Genomic DNA, 20,034 nt, shown 5'->3' on the forward strand with positions numbered 1-20,034 from the left:
ACTAGTGATGAATTTACGACGACGGCTCAATCCTTGTAATTCTGTAGTCCTGTCTTTGTAAGATTTGTTTGGGCATTTACATCAACAGTAAAATTCTACACGCATCTTAGTGACATGCACTCTGTCACAGTAATAGGTTAAGAGAAGCTCGCACATTTCATCAAATGATAAACTGACCAGTTCTTGCAAAGGTGCAAGTTTGCACAACAATTGATACATGTGCGGCGAAAGCCAGCAAAGAAAGAATGCCCTACACAGGTTTGCATCGCCAACATGAAAAACATGGAAATGTTTGCGTAACTATGTCTCGTAGAAGTCCCAATCTTCAGCTGATTCATCGTGTCAGAAAGGAGAGTAACCTGCTGCGAACACGCTGATGCCACTTGATTGAGAGAGCCTGTTGTTGTTCCGCAAAAGCTTGCTGCTGGGCAATTGGATGTTGTAGTATTTCTTCCATCGAGATGCTCTTTGGGTGATTTAGTACTGACACTAACACACGGAGAAAACGTAACACTAGTCACCAAGTTTGGTATAGCAAAAACAAAAACAGTGTATGGAATGTAATACTTTATAGAGCAACAAGTAAGGTAAGCACTGAACATATTGACTAGACAACAGTAATACAGTGTAAAGAATAGGCTGAGAACTTGTTTGCAATCACTTAAGATATGCTGCTTTTTTGGCAGCTCACCAGAGTGCGCCAGGGGGGGGGGGGGGGTGACCTAGTTGGCCTCTATAAGCAGGCCTGTGAACTGTATGGACGCGCACCCTCTGAAATCACATCCTGAGTGAAAGCACATCACACATATTATCATAAATTGGTAGATCAGACAGTAAAAACAAGTCAATATTTTTTATTTTTAAAAGAGAGACAGGGAAGTAAGACTTAAGAGATGACATTATGCCTGCTAAACAGATTTGTACCTTTATAAAAGTATTTCATGTGTAACGTGTTTTTACCAACATTATTTCTGTAAGTAAGTAAAGAAACTGGTGCAAGAAGGTTGGAAGTGATAATACCAAAGCAACATTGGCAGGCACCAGGTTTTGGTCATTAAGCTTGAGATACATGAAGACTGATCAATTTACTGGAGTCTGGAGTAAGCTGTCAGCCTTAGGGCTCTAATTGATTTTGGTTGCTGTAAGGCAAGTTTGTTATGAGAATAACAACCAATGTCATGTTATTGAAAGTTAGAAGTCCTGAGTGAGGCATCCAGGTTAAAAGTCAGTTCAAGAGTGATTTGTTTAAGCATTATACCATACAATGAAGTGAATTCTTGAAGACCGAATGCCTCTTGTTCAGGGTGACCAAGTAACTGGACCTGAAATTGATTACAAAGAGCATTTAGTCTAGTGGAGAGTTAATTTTGAAAATGAAGAAAGAAGATAGAGGGCAAAAAGCCATTAATACTGCTGTGAGTTGTGGTGTTAGCAGTGTGGTATAGTGGTTAGAATTGCTGACTGGCATGCTATAGGTAGCCAGTTCAAACCCAGCCACCAGCAGTTATTCGTTATTTAGTATTTACTGTTTCTGGAATGTTCTTGTCATTGTCATATGTTTGTGTATTCTGGTATACTCAATGTTTATGTGGCTAGTGCCATTCTTGAATATTCAATGTTCGTGTAAATAGCAGCACTCTCCATCCTGGAGTTCAGTTCTGTTCTGGCTGTATCTTGATGTCTGTAATAAACATGCTTTTAGTGCTAAGTGTGGAACTTCATTGACAACTCTGCTCTTGGCATTGGACTTGATTGTCATTTTGACGTGACAACGTTAAAGATAATTCAAATTTTCTTGGTTAGTAAGACCAAGAATAAACAGTTGAGATTAGTGACTGAAAACTGGAAAGCTATTGTGTAATTGCTTTCATTGTGTTATTGGAAGAGTTGCTAAGTAGACTGAAAAGCTCCAGCATGCTATGTAAGCCAGCAAAGAAGAAGAATTTTGGAGAATGGGAAAAAATTAACGTTAATAAATATGCTGAGTTTTATTGAAATCAAATGATCACATAGACAACTACTCAGCAACAGCAAATATACTGACAAAATTAATATGCTGAGCAAGTCTTAAGAAAGGAAGATGGGCTACTATTAGTTAATGAGGAATTAACACCATCAGTTGAAGATTATTAATATTTATTTGGATCAAAACTATAAGAAGAGGTGGTTCAGAAACACTATAGAGTCAAAGAAGATGATGTACAACCAGAAATTAGCATGAAACACTATCTTAGTAAAAGGTCTGGTGCAATTAGAAAAGAGGACAAGAAGAAATGAAGAGAGGGACAAACGCTCCCACACTTTTATTAGTGCAATTTTGCAGTTTCCTCGTGACATCAGGCCCTAATAGCTATTGCCTCTCTCCCAGTGACAGAGGGGTGCAGCATTTACAATAGATGCTGGGCAAGTGCATCAAATGAACCAATGTTAGAGCTGGACAGTTACTGGTGCCTGCACAGCTGACTGGTACAGTGAAGGTGTGCAGATCAGTGGGCACAAGCTGCTGTATGCATATAGGGACGACTGCATGATCTGTCAATCAGTATTAATTTATTTGGTTGGGGATCTGTGATAATAAGGGAACTGATTTTAGTGTGATATTGTATAAACATGGCAATGTCAAGTGACAATGAACCATTTAACTGAATCTTTGCTAGGCACCGTGAGGACGGATCATTTAACTTGATTTTGGAAGCAATACCAGGATTTAAACAGTAGAGTGTTTCGATTATGATGCAAGTCAAATGAAAAATACATAATGTGGCCAAATGGACATGTTAGAACAATGACTTCATGAGGGCTCTACTTTTCACAGCCAACCAGACTGTACTGATTTGCAGTTTTGGGCAGGTTTCTTTCTTGACTGAGGCTGCCAACACTGACGAAGCATAACAGACAAAACTGGTTCTGTGTCACCTCTGTGGTGTATTCTTGCACAAAGGACTGTTCAAACAGCACAAAGGGCTCCCTTACAAAAGAAACTGCTATCTTGGAGAAAATTATCTACTTCTGAATTAGTTGCAATTATGAACAGCAAAAATTATGGGTAATACTACTATACTGGGTTATCATTACTGTGTGTTTGGTATCTTGTTTGCCTTAGAAACACACATTAAATCATTAATCATTGTCAAAATCAGTGAATATCATTGCTAGCCTCAGAGATTTGTTAACCTCTAATTAACCTAATCCTGATTTGACCCTTGGAGTGTGTGACATCACAAGGCTATTGGACTGAAATTCAAACAGAACATGATAGTATATGTGGATATGTGGATGAGGTAGCTATTGCTTCTCAGACTTGGGAAGAACATTTTGGAACAAGTATTAATCAGGTTACAAAACAAAGGGATCATGCCCAAACTTGCAAAATTCCAATTTGGTCATAAGGAAGTTCAATTCACAAGCATGTAACGAGTACTAAGGAAATTAGGCCCAATCCAAAGAAATTAGGAGCCATAAGGAAATGTTCAGTTCCTTCTACCAAATATAAGTGAAGGCATTCTTAAGAATAGTAGGTTTCTATAGAAAGTTTATACAAGGATCAATTCTGAACACGACATCCCTTTTACACGTCATTAAAGTAAAAATCAAATGGCAATAGATGGATTGATGTAGTAAAGAGACCGAAACAGCTAAAAGTTGCTTATAGGAGGCAGCACAATTACATAATCCAGATCTCAATCTACCTTCCTCATTACCTTCTGCTGCTACAGATTGGTCTCATATGTATTTTGTAGAAACCGAGGTAGTGCTAGAAAGTAAAGGCGATGTTAAACATCATCCAATGATGACAAAACTCAAGAGAAACTAAGGGATTATGGCAAAAGAAGCTTTGTGGTTGTATGGGCATTCAAAAAATTTAAATATTTCTTAGCACGACAAGATATTGTGGTATATACTGACCACAAGGAATTGACATTCTCGGAAAAAAGTAAAATTAAACAATGGAAAATCCAGGATGGTATGTAACAATGTTATAAAAAGGATAGTCATACTCACCATGTAGGGGAGATACTGAGTCACACATAGGCACAACAAAAATAGTGTTAGAAAGTGAACTTTTGGCCAACTACGTCTTCGTTGGAAATAGAAGAGACACACACACACACACACACAAATTGCAAGTCACACACACACACACAAAATTGCAAGTCACACACACACGACCACGTCTCTGGCTACTGAAGCCAAACTGTGAGCAGCAGCACATAATGGGATAGGCAACCAGATGGTGAGGGTAAGGAGGAGTTTGGGGCAGGGAGGGGGAGGGACTCTTTGACATAATAATAATAATAATAATAATAATAAAGATTTTATTGTCTTTAGGCCATTACAGCAATTGACAACGTCAAATGAAGTTACAATTTATAATACAGTGTGATGTATTGACTACTGAAATATTTTAGCTTATTTTACAATAAATGTACAGTGGGTCATCTGTTGGATTACTGCATTTTACAGTTGAAGAATTCATTGATATCATAGAACGGGTGGGCAATAAACCATTCATGCAGTCTTTCTTTGAATGAATGTTCAGGAAGATCCTGTATGGCATGTGGCAGCTTATTAAATAGCTTGTGTCCTGTGACTTCATAGCTATTTATTGATTTTGATAGTCTGTGGTAAGGCGTGTATATGTGTTTGATGCTTCTTGTGTTGTAACAATGTACATTTTTTCTACGTTTCACATCTTGTAGGTTCTTCTTCGTAAAGATTAAGACATTGTATATATAGAGGTTTATTACAGTCATAATTTTTTGTTTAGTAAATAAGGGTTTGCAGTGAGCCTTATGTGAAGAATTTGTAATTATCCTAATGGCTTTCTTCTGCAATAATAGGATGTCATGTATATGACTACAGTTAGCCCACAAGATAATGCCATAGGATATTATACTCTGGAAAAATGCAAAATAAGATGATCTGATGTATGTTTCAGGTACACAATTTCTGAGTTGTCTTAATAAATAAATTACTCTAGATAGTTTACTACTAATATAGTTTACATGTTGGCCCCAGGATAACTTTTCATCTAAATAAACTCCCAGGAATTTAACAGAACTAGGGTCATCAGATAGTGGCTTTTCTCTTAGAGTGAAGATTATCTGCTGAGTTTTATTTTCATTTAGCAGGAAACCATTTGCTCTGAACCAATATGCTGCATGAGTGAGTGTATTTTCAGCACAGGTTTTAAGATCATTAAGATTGTTACTGCTATGGAGAAAAGTCGTATCATCTGCATACAATACAGTGGTGGATCTAATAAACGAGAGGAGGTCATTGATCATTATCAGAAACAGGAAGGGCCCCAGTACAGATCCCTGAGGCACACCTACTTTAACATTTTCTATGTTTGACATTTCCTTACCAACACAAACTACCTGTTTACGGTTGTTGAGATAAGCTTTTAATAGTCTGAGACTGTTTTCTATGATGCCATAGAATTCTAGTTTCTCTAGTAGTGGCATGTGCTCAACACAGTCGAAGGCCTTGCTTAGGTCACAGAATGAGACCTGAGCAAAGCCTTTGTTCTCAAAAACTTTGAGGATGTAACTGACTACCGTGTCGATTGCATCAATGGTCGACAGATTCTTCCTAAACCCGTATTGTGTAGCATTAATTATTCCTAGGTTCTCAAAGTGAGATGATAATTGTTGGTACATGATGCATTCTATTACCTTGGAGAATGCGGGTACTATTGAAATAGGCCTGTAGCTAGATGGAGAGTCTTTATCTCCCTTTTTGTATACTGGGACGATCCTAGACAGTTTTAACTCATCAGGAAAATATCCCTCAAGTAAGCACTTGTTTATGCAATGGGTTAAGGGGTAGAGAATGCGGTCACACACTTTTTTTAGCAGGTTGCATGATATGCCTTATATATCTAAGCTATCAGATGATTTCAGTTGTTTTATGACCCCTTGTACATATCTAGGCGATACTTCAGAGAAGGTTACCATGCTTGTATTTAGTGACTGTCTACCCCAATTTTGGGAGAGTAACTCTGATGGACTAATGTCTGGTTTGATAATTGCGTCTCCTATTTCTTTCACGGAATTAATAAAAAACTCATTGAGTGTTTGAGGTGGGATATTAATTTTGTCTTTTTTAGTATCTCTGGCAGCACTGTTAATTACTTTCCTAGCGGTTTTGCATTTATTGGTGGAATTATGTATGCTGTTGGCATTGTAGGTTTTTTTGGCTTGCAGGATGGCTTTTTTGTATTCATTCCTGCATTCCACATAGGCTGATTTAGCACAGTCAGACTTCATACTATTGTATATGTTGTATAGTAACAAAACTTGTTTCTTTAGATCTGTCAGCTGTTTATTGTACCATATATTTTGTCTGTTTTGAGATCTGGATTTGTGGCAGCTGTCCATTATTTTGATTTTGTTTATGGGAATACTATGGTTAAATAGTGTCAAGAATGCATTAAAAAATCTATCAAATATTATTTTGGCTGGCAGGTCATTACTTGATGTGTAATGTCCATCGACACTACAATGGCCAAACCAGTCTCTGTCAGCAAGGGAATTACAAAATGTGTTAATTTTATCCTCAGTTATGGGTCTGGTAATCACAACTGTTGGGACAGGTCTGTTTGCATTGCTCCTATTGAGGGGAATTTTACTTGCATAATTTAGAGATACGGAGTCATGGTCAGAGAATGGGAACACTACAACTTCGCATGTGTTTTCAGTGGTCTTGAAGTTTACAAAGATGTTATCTAAACATGCTTTGTTTCTTGTGGGCCTGTTATTAACATGATATAAATTGTATTGTCTTAGTAAGTTTTCCAGATCTGCAACACTACCCTTACATTTAGTAACATCAAAATCAGCATTCATATCACCTCCTATTGCAATATCATAATGTAGCCATTTAATATTACTTAATTCACTCAATAGCATGTCCATTTTTTCTAAAAATATGTTAATGCTTCCCTTTGGTGATCTGTACATGGATACTACTATTAGCTTATGTCTATTAATGATTATACCCGTAACTTCAAAGTGCTGTTCATCACACAAGGAATTTAGGTCTAGTTTGGTTATTGTACAATTGAGTGACTGGTTGGAATAAATTGCCACACCACCTCTAATGTGCTCTTTCCTACAGTAGCTATTTACTATACTAAAATTGTCAAATTTGGCAACTGCAAGTTCATTCTCATTAGCCCAGTGTTCACTCAGACAAAAAATATCAAACTGGTTATCAAGACCAAATTCATTTATGATAAGTTCTTTAACTTTCAGTCCTTGAACGTTAAGGTAACATATTTTAAGATCCATGCTCTTATTGCTTACACACTGAACACTATGGTGATTGGTTTTCAAACGTTTTTCAGGGCTTATCTTTTGGATTTCTGCCCCTTGTTGCCTTTTACTAAAAAATTGTTCACTTGGAGTGGTAGCACATCTACTGTTGTATGCCTACTCTTCCCTCCTTGTGATGATATTGTAGATGAAGCTGCTACTAGAGGAATTGATGGAACTGCTGTTATGGTGTCTGGAGGCACTGTTGTGGCATCTGGTGACTGAGGAGATAAGGTGGTTGCTTCTTCTTCTGCTGCTGTTGAATCTTGCAGGTGAAGTGTGGTAGGTACTGCTGCTGCTTCTGTAGGCATTGTTGTGGCAACTGGTGACAGTGGAGATTTGGATGTTGCTTCATCTTCTGCTGCTGTTGAATCCTGTAGATGAAGCGTGGTAGGTACTGCTGCTACAGCATTTGTTATGTGTGTAGGTACAACTGCTGCTTCCACCTCTACTTCTACTGCTGCAATAGAAGTAACCATTTCTTCAGACTCTGCTTGCGTCAAGCAAGGAACTGGAAGAGCAGCAATTACTTCTTGGTTGTCAGATGCTTTCAGTATCATGCTGATGTTTTGGCACAGAATCTTCTTGCCTCTGTTTTTAAGGTGCATGCCATGTTTTGTGTAACAGTCTCTTTGCAAGGAGTCCATACTTATAAAATATGCGTTTTGGTAGGCCCTGCAAATCTTTTGAGTATTGCCTGTTTGCTTTTATGATTTCCACGTTCACACATGACCATTCCGAAAGGTCATGCCTATGTGGAATTCCGACTACAAAAACTGATTTCTCTCTTGTTGAATTTAGTATTGCCTTAAGGTTTCGTGTTGCACTGTGGAAGTCGTTTTTATATACATTATTGGCTCCAGCTATGACGACAATATGACAATCATTTTCAGTTTCTATGTTTCTAACGAGTTCTTGGATGGGTGCACCTGGTTTGATAATACTAGTTGCTTGTATACAATGACTGTAACATAGTATTTTTGCGATCTCACGTCCATGGCTATCAGAGAATATTTTCACTTTGAGTTTGTCTTCACGTTTATTGCGGAAGTTTCTGCTCATGTGCTTGTCACTATATAGATTCGGCGTGTTGTTGTCATCACAGTTTTCTGTGGATTCCACATTTATATCTGAATCTAGTGCATGAAAACGGTTTTTTGTTACCACAGTAATTCTACAGTCACTGGGTTTCACACGACCTACCCTTTTTGGCCTAGTAAACATATGTTGCCTTGTTGTTTCTGCCTTTAGGCCTATATCCACTTCAGAGCACTCGTTTATTGTAGGTAGGACACTGAAACTGCTTTTATTGCTGCGGTTCGTTCCATTCGTTGTATTTATCACCTTTTCGCTTCTTTCTTCCGTGATGATGCTAGTCCTGTGCTCCCAGTTCCGTGTTTTACTTGCTTTGGCAATCGGGATATTACGCGCCTTTTTCAGTTCGGCATTTTCATTTTCTAAATGCGCAATGTCCCGCCTTAGTACATCTACAATTAATTGCAGGCTTGATACACGTTCATTTAGCTTCACTATTTCACTGTTATAATTTACGTATGTTCCGTTTTTCACCACACAACTATAACTTTTGTTCACTTTCTCACTATAAACAACTGTGCTGGATGCCATATTGTTCAGTTGTCACCCATCCCATACCAAGAAATCCCTTTCATACAGCCTAGCCATACATGACCATCACATCTGTAGTGACAGGCGGTCCCTCTTGAAATACACCAAGGGTGTCACTGAGGCCTTTACATACCATAATTACCCTCCCAACCTTGTATAAAAACAGATCTGTTGTGCCTTATCTCTCCAGTCACTCACCACCTTCCAAAATCCCACCGTCCGGCCACAGAGTCCCCTTGTGACTCAGTACCACCCAGGACAGGTGCAACTGAACAACATTCTTCACCAAGGTTTCGAAACGTCTTGTCGTGCCCTGAAATGATGAATGTCCTACCCACTATTCTTCCCCCGCCCCCTCCCCTTACCACTACTGTGGTATTCTACCGCCCACCGAACCTATGCAATATCCTTGTCCATCCCAACACAAACCCTGCTGCCGAACCATTGCCTCATGGCTCACATCCCTGTAATAGACTTCGATGAAAGACCTGTCCCACACATCCTCCGACCACCATGTACTCCAGTCCGGTCACAAGTATCACCTACCCCACCAAAGGCACAGCTACCTGTGAAACCAATCATGTGACCTACAAGCTAAGTTGCAACCACTGTGCTTCATTTTATGTGGGCATGACAACCAACAAACTATCTGTCTGCAGAAATGGCCACCAACTAACTGTGGCCAGAAAACAGCTTGACCACCCCATTGCTGAGCACGCTGCTCAACACAATGTTCTTCATTTCAATGATTGCTTGACAGTCTGTGCCATCTGCATCCTCCCACCAACACCAGCTTTTCTCGATTGCACCAGTGGGAACACTCCATGTAATATACCGTATGTTCCTGTAACCCTCCTGGTCTCAACTTTCATTGGTAATTGTCCTTACCCATCTAGCCCCGTCCCTGTTGCCATTTCAGAACTACACAGCCCTCTATCACACCAATGCACCCAAAGTCTTTTTACTTCCCTCCTTTTCCATTACTCCTCCCCCATCTGCCTGGCCTAACCTCCCAACTGCACCTGGCTGCCCTACCATCACTCCACCTTTTCACTCTACATTCCCTCAAGCACCACTTTACTGTCCCCCACATGTACCCTGCATCCTTCCCCCTCTGCAGCCCGACCTCCTCCTTACCCTTACCCCACCACTTGGTTGCTACTCCCATCATGCACTGTTGCTCGCAGTCTCGCTTCAGTAGCCAGAGACTGTGGTCATATGTGTGTCAGTTGCATTTGCGTGTACACGTGTGTGTGTGTGTGTGTGTGTGTGTGTGTGTGTGTGTGTGAGAGCACGCGCGCGCGCGCATGTGCGTGTTTGTTTGTTTTGTCTGAAGAAGGCCTAGCTGGCCGAAAGCTCACTTTCTGACAGTCTTTTTGTTGTGCCTATCTGCACCTCAGCATCTCCGCTGTGTGATGAGTAGCAACTATCCTTTTTTTTAATATTGTTGGCAAAAAGTAACTTTACAGTACGGTAATTCAGTGGACAGGATTTTAGATTCCAAATGGACATTCAAAAGGTTGTAAAACGAGTAGTATGTGCTCTTTTGATACTATCATTAGGATTAAAGGGACATGAAAAGATTTACAAATGAGGAAAGTTGAAAATTTTATTTCTAAAAGCACAGAAGAAAAAGAGATGAAGCAAATTTGTGTAAATCTTGGGACCATACCATGGTGGGACAACTATTTCAGACATATTATTAAAAAATCTGGAGTTGATTCCAAGTAAGGAGTTCAAAAGTTGAAACTTTACAAAGGAGTGCTACTTAAATATATATATTCAGGCAATGACTAATGGTAAATATGTGTACCACAACAATTTGTTGAGACCGGGGTGTGTTATATTCACAATGAATATTAGCATGTTTGTGCTAGAAATATTGGATGCATAATTTTAGCATACATATTTCTTTTTAAATTTGCTCCAAAAGATTAAGCAAGTTATTAGGACATAAATTGTTCATCAAAAGTTGAAAGTATCTACTTCAAAAATGAGTACACATTTATACTCATTTTTCCCAGAGGGATGGTGGGATATAGTGATTGTGGATGTGTATGGTCCATTGTCTAGTGAGTGGAGAGAAATGCATACTTATTAGTTGTTGTTGAATGTTGGTCAAAACTTGTGAAGCTACAGGACATGAGAAAAGATAATTCATGAATATTGAGGTTGACTCCTCATCTGTGGTCAAGTGGGAGGTTATTTCAAGGCATGCTCGGCAGTGAAAGACCTTCCTGGGGAGAGGGGTGATCAAAAGGCCTCACCACTCATCAGTGTGTGTGATGAACAATTTTCTGGCACTATCTGTGTCTGATAAAGAACCTGAGCCAGATGCAGTCACTTGCCCTTCTTGAGCGGAACACTCTTGACCCGCAGGATTTGCGCAGTCACAGAGGGTGGAATTGCTGGATTACTGGTAGCTAAAAAGTAAGGTGCATAATTAGGCACCTTCAGAACATAACTGCCAAGGAGGGGAAGAAGCCCAGTGCATACTATGTAAGCATACTAGCGAGTCATTCCGGATGTGAAATGGATACTTCCGGATACCATGAAGAGCACATGGCGCAGCCAACTGCATATGGTATCTCATGAAAGTAGTAATTATGTGTGTGCTACCTGAATTTTAAAGACTGCCGTCCTCACTTTCGAGATGAAAGCAGAGCACACTGTCTGTAGAATCATCAACAGGACCAATCACGGTCCTTCAGTACAGAGCCTAGTGAAGGGCCTGAATCAGCAGCTCAGACAGCTCTGCGACCACATAGGCTGCAGATTTCTCAACTTGCAAGTGAGCTTTAGGGTTCCACTTAATACATCAGAGGTAAATTACACACAGGAAGTAGCTACACATGTAGCAGGGGCAGTGTGGAATGGACTGAGCAGTCTCTTAGGTTAGACGATTTTGGGAAATTACAGAAAGAGCTTCAGTCTGAAAGTGTGCAGGGCAACAGAGAGTGAGGGGAGTCCTAGCAACAATTGCTATTGTAGTTGTAAAGTGTGTTGGGAAGGAACCAGAGCTCCATATGCTAATAGAAAACCCTAAAGCTCAAATCGCTATAGGTACTGAAAGCTGGCTTCAGTTAGAAATAAGTTAAGCCAAAATTATTACAGAGGACCTAACTATGTTCAGAAAGGATAGGTGAAATATATTGGCCGCAGAATGTATATAGCTCTTAGAAGTAGTGTATTTCATAGTGAAATTGAAGTAGATACTTCCTGTGAGTTAGTTTCGTAGAGATCATATTTGACAACCTGACTAAATTAATAATTGGTTCCTTTTACCAACCCTCTGACTCAGATTATACATTTGTTGAAAGTTTCCAAGAAAACCTGAGTCTCATATGAAACTGGTATCCCACTCATATAATAGTTATGACTTCAATCTACCCTCGATATGTGGGTGAAAATACATGTTTATAAGATTGGTGTCAGGCATAAAATGTCATCTGGAATTGTACTGAATGCTTTCTCTGAAAATTATTTTGAACAACTAGTTCAGGAGTCTACTTAAAGTGTAAATGGTTGAGAAGATATACTTGACCTCTTAGCAACAAATAATCCTTAGCAAATAGAGTGCATCACGAATGGATACAGAGATTAGTGACCACAAGGTCGCTGTAGCAAGACTGAATACCAAAACATCCAAATCCACCAAAAATAAATGCAATATATATATATATATATATATATTTATTTGCCTTTACAAATGTCTGCTTGTGTCTGTGTATATGTGGATGGATATGCGTGTGTGTGCGAGTGTATACCTGTCCTTTTTTCCCCCTAAGGCAAGTCTTTCCGCTCCCGGGATTGGAATGACTCCTTACCCTCTCCCTTAAAACCCAAATCCTTTTGTCTTTCCCTCTCCTTCCCTCTTTCCTGACGAGGCAACCGTTGGTTGCGAAAGCTAGAATTTTGTGTGTATGTTTGTGTGTCTATCGACCTGCCAGCGCTTTTGTTTGGTAAGTCTCATCATCTTTCATATATAATGTAAGTGTAGACCCGAGATGGCTTAAATTCAAAGAAATAGTTTTGACAGCAGTTGAGTGATACATACCAAATAAATTAATAAGAGATGGTTCTGGTCCACCATGATAAACAAGACAGATCAGAACACTGTTGCAGAACACAACGAAGAAAGCATGCCGATTTAAAAGAACAAAAAACTACGAGATTTGCAATGTTTTACTCAAGCTCAAAATTTAGTGCGGATTTCAATGCAAAATGCTTTTACTGGTCTATACAATGAAATTCTGTGTCACAAGCTGGCAGAAAAACCAGAGATAATCTGGTCGTATGTATTGAATTTGTATTTGTATTTGTATTTCTTTATTCATCCTGTAAGTCGTCATTTGTTCAAACAATGTAGGGTAAGCCATGTTTGATATACTTCACACAAGGTTATACATACTGTGATTTAGAAAATAACAGTAGATAAATGTTGAATACTGGTAACATAATTATAAATACAATAAGATGATTGAAAGAACAGTCTGGTGAAGAATAACTGTGTTATCAATTACACCGTATTTTCGTGGTGCTCCAAAAACTCAGAAACAGAACAGAAGCAGTGATCAAGCAAGTACTGTTTTAGTTTCACTTTAAATTTAGGTAAATTTTGTATCTTTCAGAAAGTTATATAACATAACGCCAGTACAATACACTCCTCTCGCACAAATGTTTGTACTTACAGAATTGACATGTGGGTAATGCTTCTGTCTAGTATCACAAGTGAGGAAATCACAATTATGCTTGAAGATATTTTCTTCTCTTAATATGCTTACTTTTATTAAGATTAGTACTTCATAGATGTAAAAAAGGTACACCAGTGGCAAGATAGAATCAATTCCTTCGCTGTGTGACAGCAATGTTAATGTTACTGATGAAAATGCCACTAAAGCAGAGTTACTATACACAGTTTTTCGAAATTCCTTCCCCAAAGAAGATGAAGTAAATCTTCTGAAACTGGAGCAACATAAGTGACTTAGATATTCTTCATGTAGTAAAGCAACTTATATCACTTAATAAAGGCAAGGTCTCTGATCCAGATTGTATATCAATTATTTTTCTTTCAGAGTATGCTGATACAGTAGTTTCATAGACTGCAGTCATAAACCACCACTTGCTCGACAAAAGATTCATACCTAAAAGCTGGAAAGTTGCACAGATCACACCAACACTCAAGAAAGGAAATGGGAGTCACGTGCTGAATTACATATCACCGACATCGATTTTCAGTTGGATTTTGGAACATACACTGTATTCAGACATTATCCATTACCTTGAAGAAAACAATCTATCGACAAACAGGCAGCACAGGTTGAGAAAATATTGTTATGAAACAACTAGCTCTTTATTCACTCTAAGTAATGAATACTATTGACAGGGGACCTCAAAATGATTCCATTTTTTTTAGATTTTCAGAAAGCTTTTGACATCGTTCCTTGCAAGTGACTTCTAATCAAATTGCATGCCTATGGAGTGGTGTATCAATTGTGTGACTGAATTTGTGATTTCCTGTCAGAAAGACCACAGTTCATAGTGACTGATGGAAAGTCATTGAGTAAAACGGAAGTTATATCTGATGATCTCTCTGTCATTTCCGATCCGTGTAAACAATTTAGTAGACAATCTGAGTAGGCCTTTTAGATTGTTTACAAATGATGCTGTCATTTACAGTCTCGTAACATCATCAGAAGATCAAAACCAATTGCAAAACGATTCAGACTTGATATCTGCAAGGTGCAAAAAGTGGCAATTGATTTGTTCAATGAAAAGTATGAAAACATGTTCAAGAGTCATAAAAGGAATCAGCTAAATTCTGGTTACATGATAAATCACTCTACGAATAACTGTTACATCACATTGATAATGTTGTGGCAAGAAAGTGAATCAAAGGCTGTGTTTTATTGGCAGAAAGCTTAGAACATGCAATAGATCTACTAAAAACATTGTCTACTCTACAGTTGTCCTTCCTCTTCTGGAGTATTGCCGCTCTATATGAAATTCGCATCAAGTAGGATTGATGAGGGACATTGAAAAAGTTCAAAGAAGTTTAATTCGGTTTGTATTATCACGAAATAGGGGAGAGCCTGTAACAGGTATGATAAGTGAGTTGGGGTGGCAGTCATTAAAACAAAGGTGTTTTTCGTTGTGGCAGGATCTTTTCACAAAATTTCATCACCAACTCTCTCCTCGGAATGCAAAAATATTTTTTGCCACCTATCTACGGAGAAACAATTATCATAATAAAACAGAAAAGTCAAAGCTCAACATTGAAATATTTAAGTGTCTGTTTTTCCTGTGCTCTGTTTGAGAATGGAATGGCAAGAATCTTCAACACATTCACTTTTGAAACAAAAGTAATTATATTTACAAAAATATTTATGTACTGGAGGTTGAGTGTGTTGTGAGATGAGACTGTGCAAAACATCAGGTTCCCTACAAAATAGTTACACATCAAGGAAAGTGTCTGTCATAATAAGAACAGACAATAAAATAAATATATTCTTCTCATGAGTGAAATGTATGTTTATATACTCTTGTTTTCTGTAGAATAAACTGCAATTATACACATGTTCAAAAGTATTTCTCCATGATTAAGCTGTAGCTTATGTCACTGAATCATAGAGTTTCAGTTGTTTTTACGTGTATTTCATGATCATTCATGTCTCCTGATAATTTACTAATGCTTAGAATGCAAAAATGTAATAACTATTTCCCTTAGAAAAATAATTAATGACAAAATTTAATCTTACAGTTGCTTTCTCATTGCTTGAACTTCCTCCTCTTCCCTCTCATCACCTTGCAGCAACAATCACTATCCCTTCCTTCCTGCATGTCATGGACAGGAGTTATATGCTCAGACTGCAGCAGCCACAAACCATTATTGCATAGCTTATTATGAAGCATTATTGTCAGTATTACCAGTTTCTGTTCACCTGTAGACAGGGCGTGATGCATTTGTGATTCACTGATTTTCTTGCAAGATCAACTGATCTTGCAGACATACTGAAATCAGGCTTTTTGCAGATGACGCAGGTATGTATAATGAAGTACAATCTGAGAGAAACTGCGTATATATTCAGTAAGATCTTGATAAGATTCCAACGTGGTGCAGACATGGGCAACATGCTCCAAATGTTCAGAAATGTAAAACTTTACACATCACAAAACAAAAAATGAAGTATCCTAAGACTGTTATATCAATGGTAAAGTCAGCTACTCAAACTGGTGGCACTAATGTGCACTTTGTGCAGCTGTTTTAGCGTCATGATCGCCCTCATCTTAATGCTGCTAATAGGTGCGTTAACATGGGGCTGGAGAAGTCACTGATGTCGGAGGGCATGGCTCACGTTGCAGTGGTGCCATTTGAGTCTATCAATACATCAGATTTCATTAGACATGGCCTGCACCTCAATATGTATGGGAAGGGGAGGCTGGCAAAGCTTATAGGTGACAGTGTAGTGGGTGGTGGTGGGATGACTCATGGAAAAATTCCTGTAGTAGTTGGTGTTAGGGCTGCACCTTTTTTAGATTGAAGTCAGCTGATACATATACCTGCTTAAAGAAAATCCCTCTGAAAAACGAATCACCTTCAGAGTTCAGGTATCCAAGTCGAAAAGGAATTAGCATATTTCATCAAAATATAAGACGTATTAGAGATAAAGTTACAGAACTGCTTATAGATGTTGACTCTGACATTATAGGTATATTGGAGCACCACTAAATAATTTGACAGTTCAGAGGCTTCCTTTACCAGCTACAGATCAGCTGGCTGTTTTTCAAGGAGTTCTCTGCAGAGTGGGGGAGTGGCCACGTACACATGATCTGATGCAGACTGTGTTCTTCCCAACCAGAGTGCAGGGGAACAGCAGCACAGCTATTGGCATTCTGTTAGTAAAAGGGTGAATGCACAAATTGTAACACTAAAAGGCTTCTGTACTCAAACAAATGTTATATATAATTACAAACAATGTAGGGAAGCTAATCCAATGGCAATAGAAAGTTTTTTAAGCTTCGTTAAGGAACAAGAGTGGCAGGATGTTTATGGTGCCAATAACATAGACGACAAATATAATGCTTTCCTTAACACATTTACCATGCTCTTTGAGAGTTGCTTTCCATTATAACAGTACGAGGTGCATTCAAGTTCTAGGGCCTCTGATTTTTTTCTCCGGACTGGAAAGAGATAGAAACATGCGCATTGTTTTAAAATGAGGCCGCGTTCATTGTCAGTACGTCCCAGAGATGGCAGCATACAGCAGATGGAATTTTACTGCCAGCGGCGAGAATGAGAACTGTTTTAAATACTTAAAATTGCGACGTTTTCCTTACTTGAACAGCGTGCAATCATTCGTTTTCTGAATTTGCGTGGTGTGAAACCAATTGAAATTCATCGACAGTTGAAGGAGACATGTGGTGATGGAGTTATGAATGTGTCGAAAGTGCATTTGTGGGTGTGACAGTTTAATGAAGGCAGAACATCGTGTGACAACAAACCGAAACAACCTCGGGCTCGCACAAGCCGGTCTGACGACATGATCAAGAAAGTGGAGAGAATTGTTTTGGGGGATCGCCGAATGGCTGTTGAACAGATCGCCTCCAGAGTTGGCATTTCTGTGGGTTCAGTGCACACAATCCTGCATGACGACCTGAAAATGCGAAAAGTGTCACCCAGGTGGGTGCCACGAATGCTGACGGACGACCACATGGCTGCCCGTGTGGCATGTTGCCAAGCAATGTTGACGCGCAACGACAGCATGAATGGGACTTTCTTTTCGTCGGTTGTGACAATGGATGAGACGTGGATGCCATTTTTCAATCCAGAAACAAAGCGCCAGTCAGCTCAATGGAAGCACACAGATTCACCGCCACCAAAAAAATTTCGGGTAACCGCCAGTGCTGAAAAAATGATGGTGTCCATGTTCTGGGACAGCGAGGGCGTAACCCTTACCCATTATGTTCCAAAGGGCACTACGGTAACAGGTGCATCCTACGAAAATGTTTTAAAGAACAAATTCCTTCCTGCACTGCAACAAAAATGTCCGGGAAGGGCTGCGCGTGTGCTGTTTCACCAAGACAACGCACCCGCACATCGAGCTAACGTTACGCAACAGTTTCTTCGTGATAACAACTTTGAAGTGATTCCTCATGCTCCCTACTCACCTGACCTGGCTCCTAGTGACTTTTGGCTTTTTCCAACAATGAAAGACACTCTCCGTGGCCGCACATTCACCAGTCATGCTGCTATTGCCTCAGAGATTTTCCAGTGGTCAAAACAGACTCCTAAAGAAGTCTTCGCCGCTGCCATGGAATCATGGCGTCAGCGTTGTGAAAAATGTGTACGTCTGCAGGGCGATTACGTCGAGAAGTAATGCCAGTTTCATAGATTTCGGGTGAGTAGTTAATTAGAAAAAAAATCGGAGGCCTTAGAACTTGAATGCACCTCGTAGAAACAGGGTACTACAACTAAAAGGTAGCCTGGGTGGCTAACTAATGGGATAAGAATATCATGTAAAACAAAGTGGGAATTATATCAAAATGTTAGAAGAAGTCACAATCAGACTACAGTGGCCCATTACAAAAAGTATTGTAAGATGCTTAAAAACGTTATTACGAAGCCAAAGATTATGTGGTAGGCAAATAGAATAGCTAACTCACAGGATTAATTCTGTTACTGATAAGTCTTATATATGTACAGTTGATATATGTACAGCATTTCACAATCATTTTCTGAGCACTGCTGATGAATTAAATAAAAACTTAGTTTATACAAGGAATCATACAACTCTCTCGGAAAATGTCTTTCTGAGATTGATGTCTTAAATACTCCTCTGTGATACTGACAGAGGCTAGATGAAGTCAATAATTAAATCACTGAAGACTAAGAACTCTCAGGGATATGATGGAGTGCCTGGCAGAAAATTAAAGTACTGCACTGCACCTGTTAGTGTTGCACTTAGTCATGTTTCTAATTTTTTCTTTATGAATGGTCAGTTTTCTGACCGCTTAAAGTACTCAGTAGTAAAGCTGCTTTATAAAAAGGGAGAAAGGGATAATGTAGACAATTTTAGACCTACTTCTATGCCATCAGTGTTTGTTACAGTTATTGAAAGGGCTTTGTATGTAAGGATAATGGATCATTTTATATAACATAATTTGCTATCAAATGTACAGTTCGGCTTTAGAAGTGGTTTAACAACTGAAAATGCTATACTCTCTTTTCTCTGTGAGGTAACGGATGGATTAAATGAAATGTTTCTAATGCTAGGCATATTTTTTTGATTTAACTAAGGTGTTTGATTGTGTTGATCTCAAAATATTGCTCCAGAAGTTGAACTATTATGGAATATGGGGAGTAGCTCACAACTGGTTCACCTTTTACTTTAACAACAGACAGCAAAAGGTCATTATTCACAGCATTGAGAATGGTTGTGATGTGGGGTCTGAGTGGGGCATGGTCAAATGGGGAATGCACCAGGGATCAGTGTTGGAGCCACTACTTTTCCTTATTTATAGAAATGATATGCCCTCTAGTATTACAGATAATTCTAAAATATTTCTCTTTGCTGACGACACTAGCTTTGTAGTAAAGGATGTTGTGTGCAACATTGGCTCTGTTTCAAACAGTGCAGTTCATGACGTAAGTTCATGGCTTATAGAAAATAAACTAACACTAAACCATGGTAAGACTCAGTTTTTATAGTTTCTAACACACCATTCAACAAAACCTGACATTTTAATTTCACAGAATGGGCATATGATTAGTGAAAGTGAACAGTTCAAATTTCTAGGTGTCCAGATAGATAGTAAACTGTGGATAGCCCACGTTCAGGACCTTATTCAAAGACTTAATGCTGCTATTTTTACTATTCAAACGGTATGTGGTGTAAGTGAACATTTGACTTGAAAATTAGTCTACTTTTCTTATTTTTGTTTGCTTATGTTGTATGACATTATGTTTTGGAGTAACTCTTCCCATTCTCAAAGGATATTTTTGGCTAAAAAATGGGCAGTTTGGGCAGTAGGTGGTGTTAAGTTCATGAACCTCTTGTTGACCCCTGTTCGCTAGTCTGGGTATTCTGAC

The 20,034-nt window shown here is 38.9% G+C and overlaps 1 protein-coding gene across 1 annotated transcript; it reads right to left on the minus strand.

Annotated features, from left to right (window-relative positions):
* Positions 1-1,299: 1,299 nt before the first annotated feature.
* Positions 1,300-7,879, minus strand: LOC126151042 (uncharacterized). Its single transcript, XM_049915916.1, has 2 exons — positions 7,441-7,879; positions 1,300-1,322 (listed from the first exon to the last, which is right to left on the minus strand). The coding sequence occupies exons 1-2, from the start codon at positions 7,877-7,879 to the stop codon at positions 1,300-1,302; spliced, it is 462 nt and encodes a 153-aa protein (XP_049771873.1).
* Between the last annotated feature and the right edge of the window lie 12,155 nt (positions 7,880-20,034).

The sequence above is a fragment of the Schistocerca cancellata genome, chromosome 2 (genome assembly GCF_023864275.1).
Source record: "Schistocerca cancellata isolate TAMUIC-IGC-003103 chromosome 2, iqSchCanc2.1, whole genome shotgun sequence".
Classification (NCBI taxonomy): domain Eukaryota; kingdom Metazoa; phylum Arthropoda; class Insecta; order Orthoptera; family Acrididae; genus Schistocerca; species Schistocerca cancellata.

Coding starts and splice junctions, on each gene's coding strand:
- LOC126151042 (XM_049915916.1), bottom strand. CDS start 7,879: ATGATACTGAAAGCATCTGACAACCAAGAAGTAATTGCTGCTCTTCCA. Junction 1,323..7,440: donor ATCATCACAAGGAGGGAAGA/GTAGGCATACAA, acceptor AATCAATTTCAG/GTCCAGTTACTTGGTCACCC.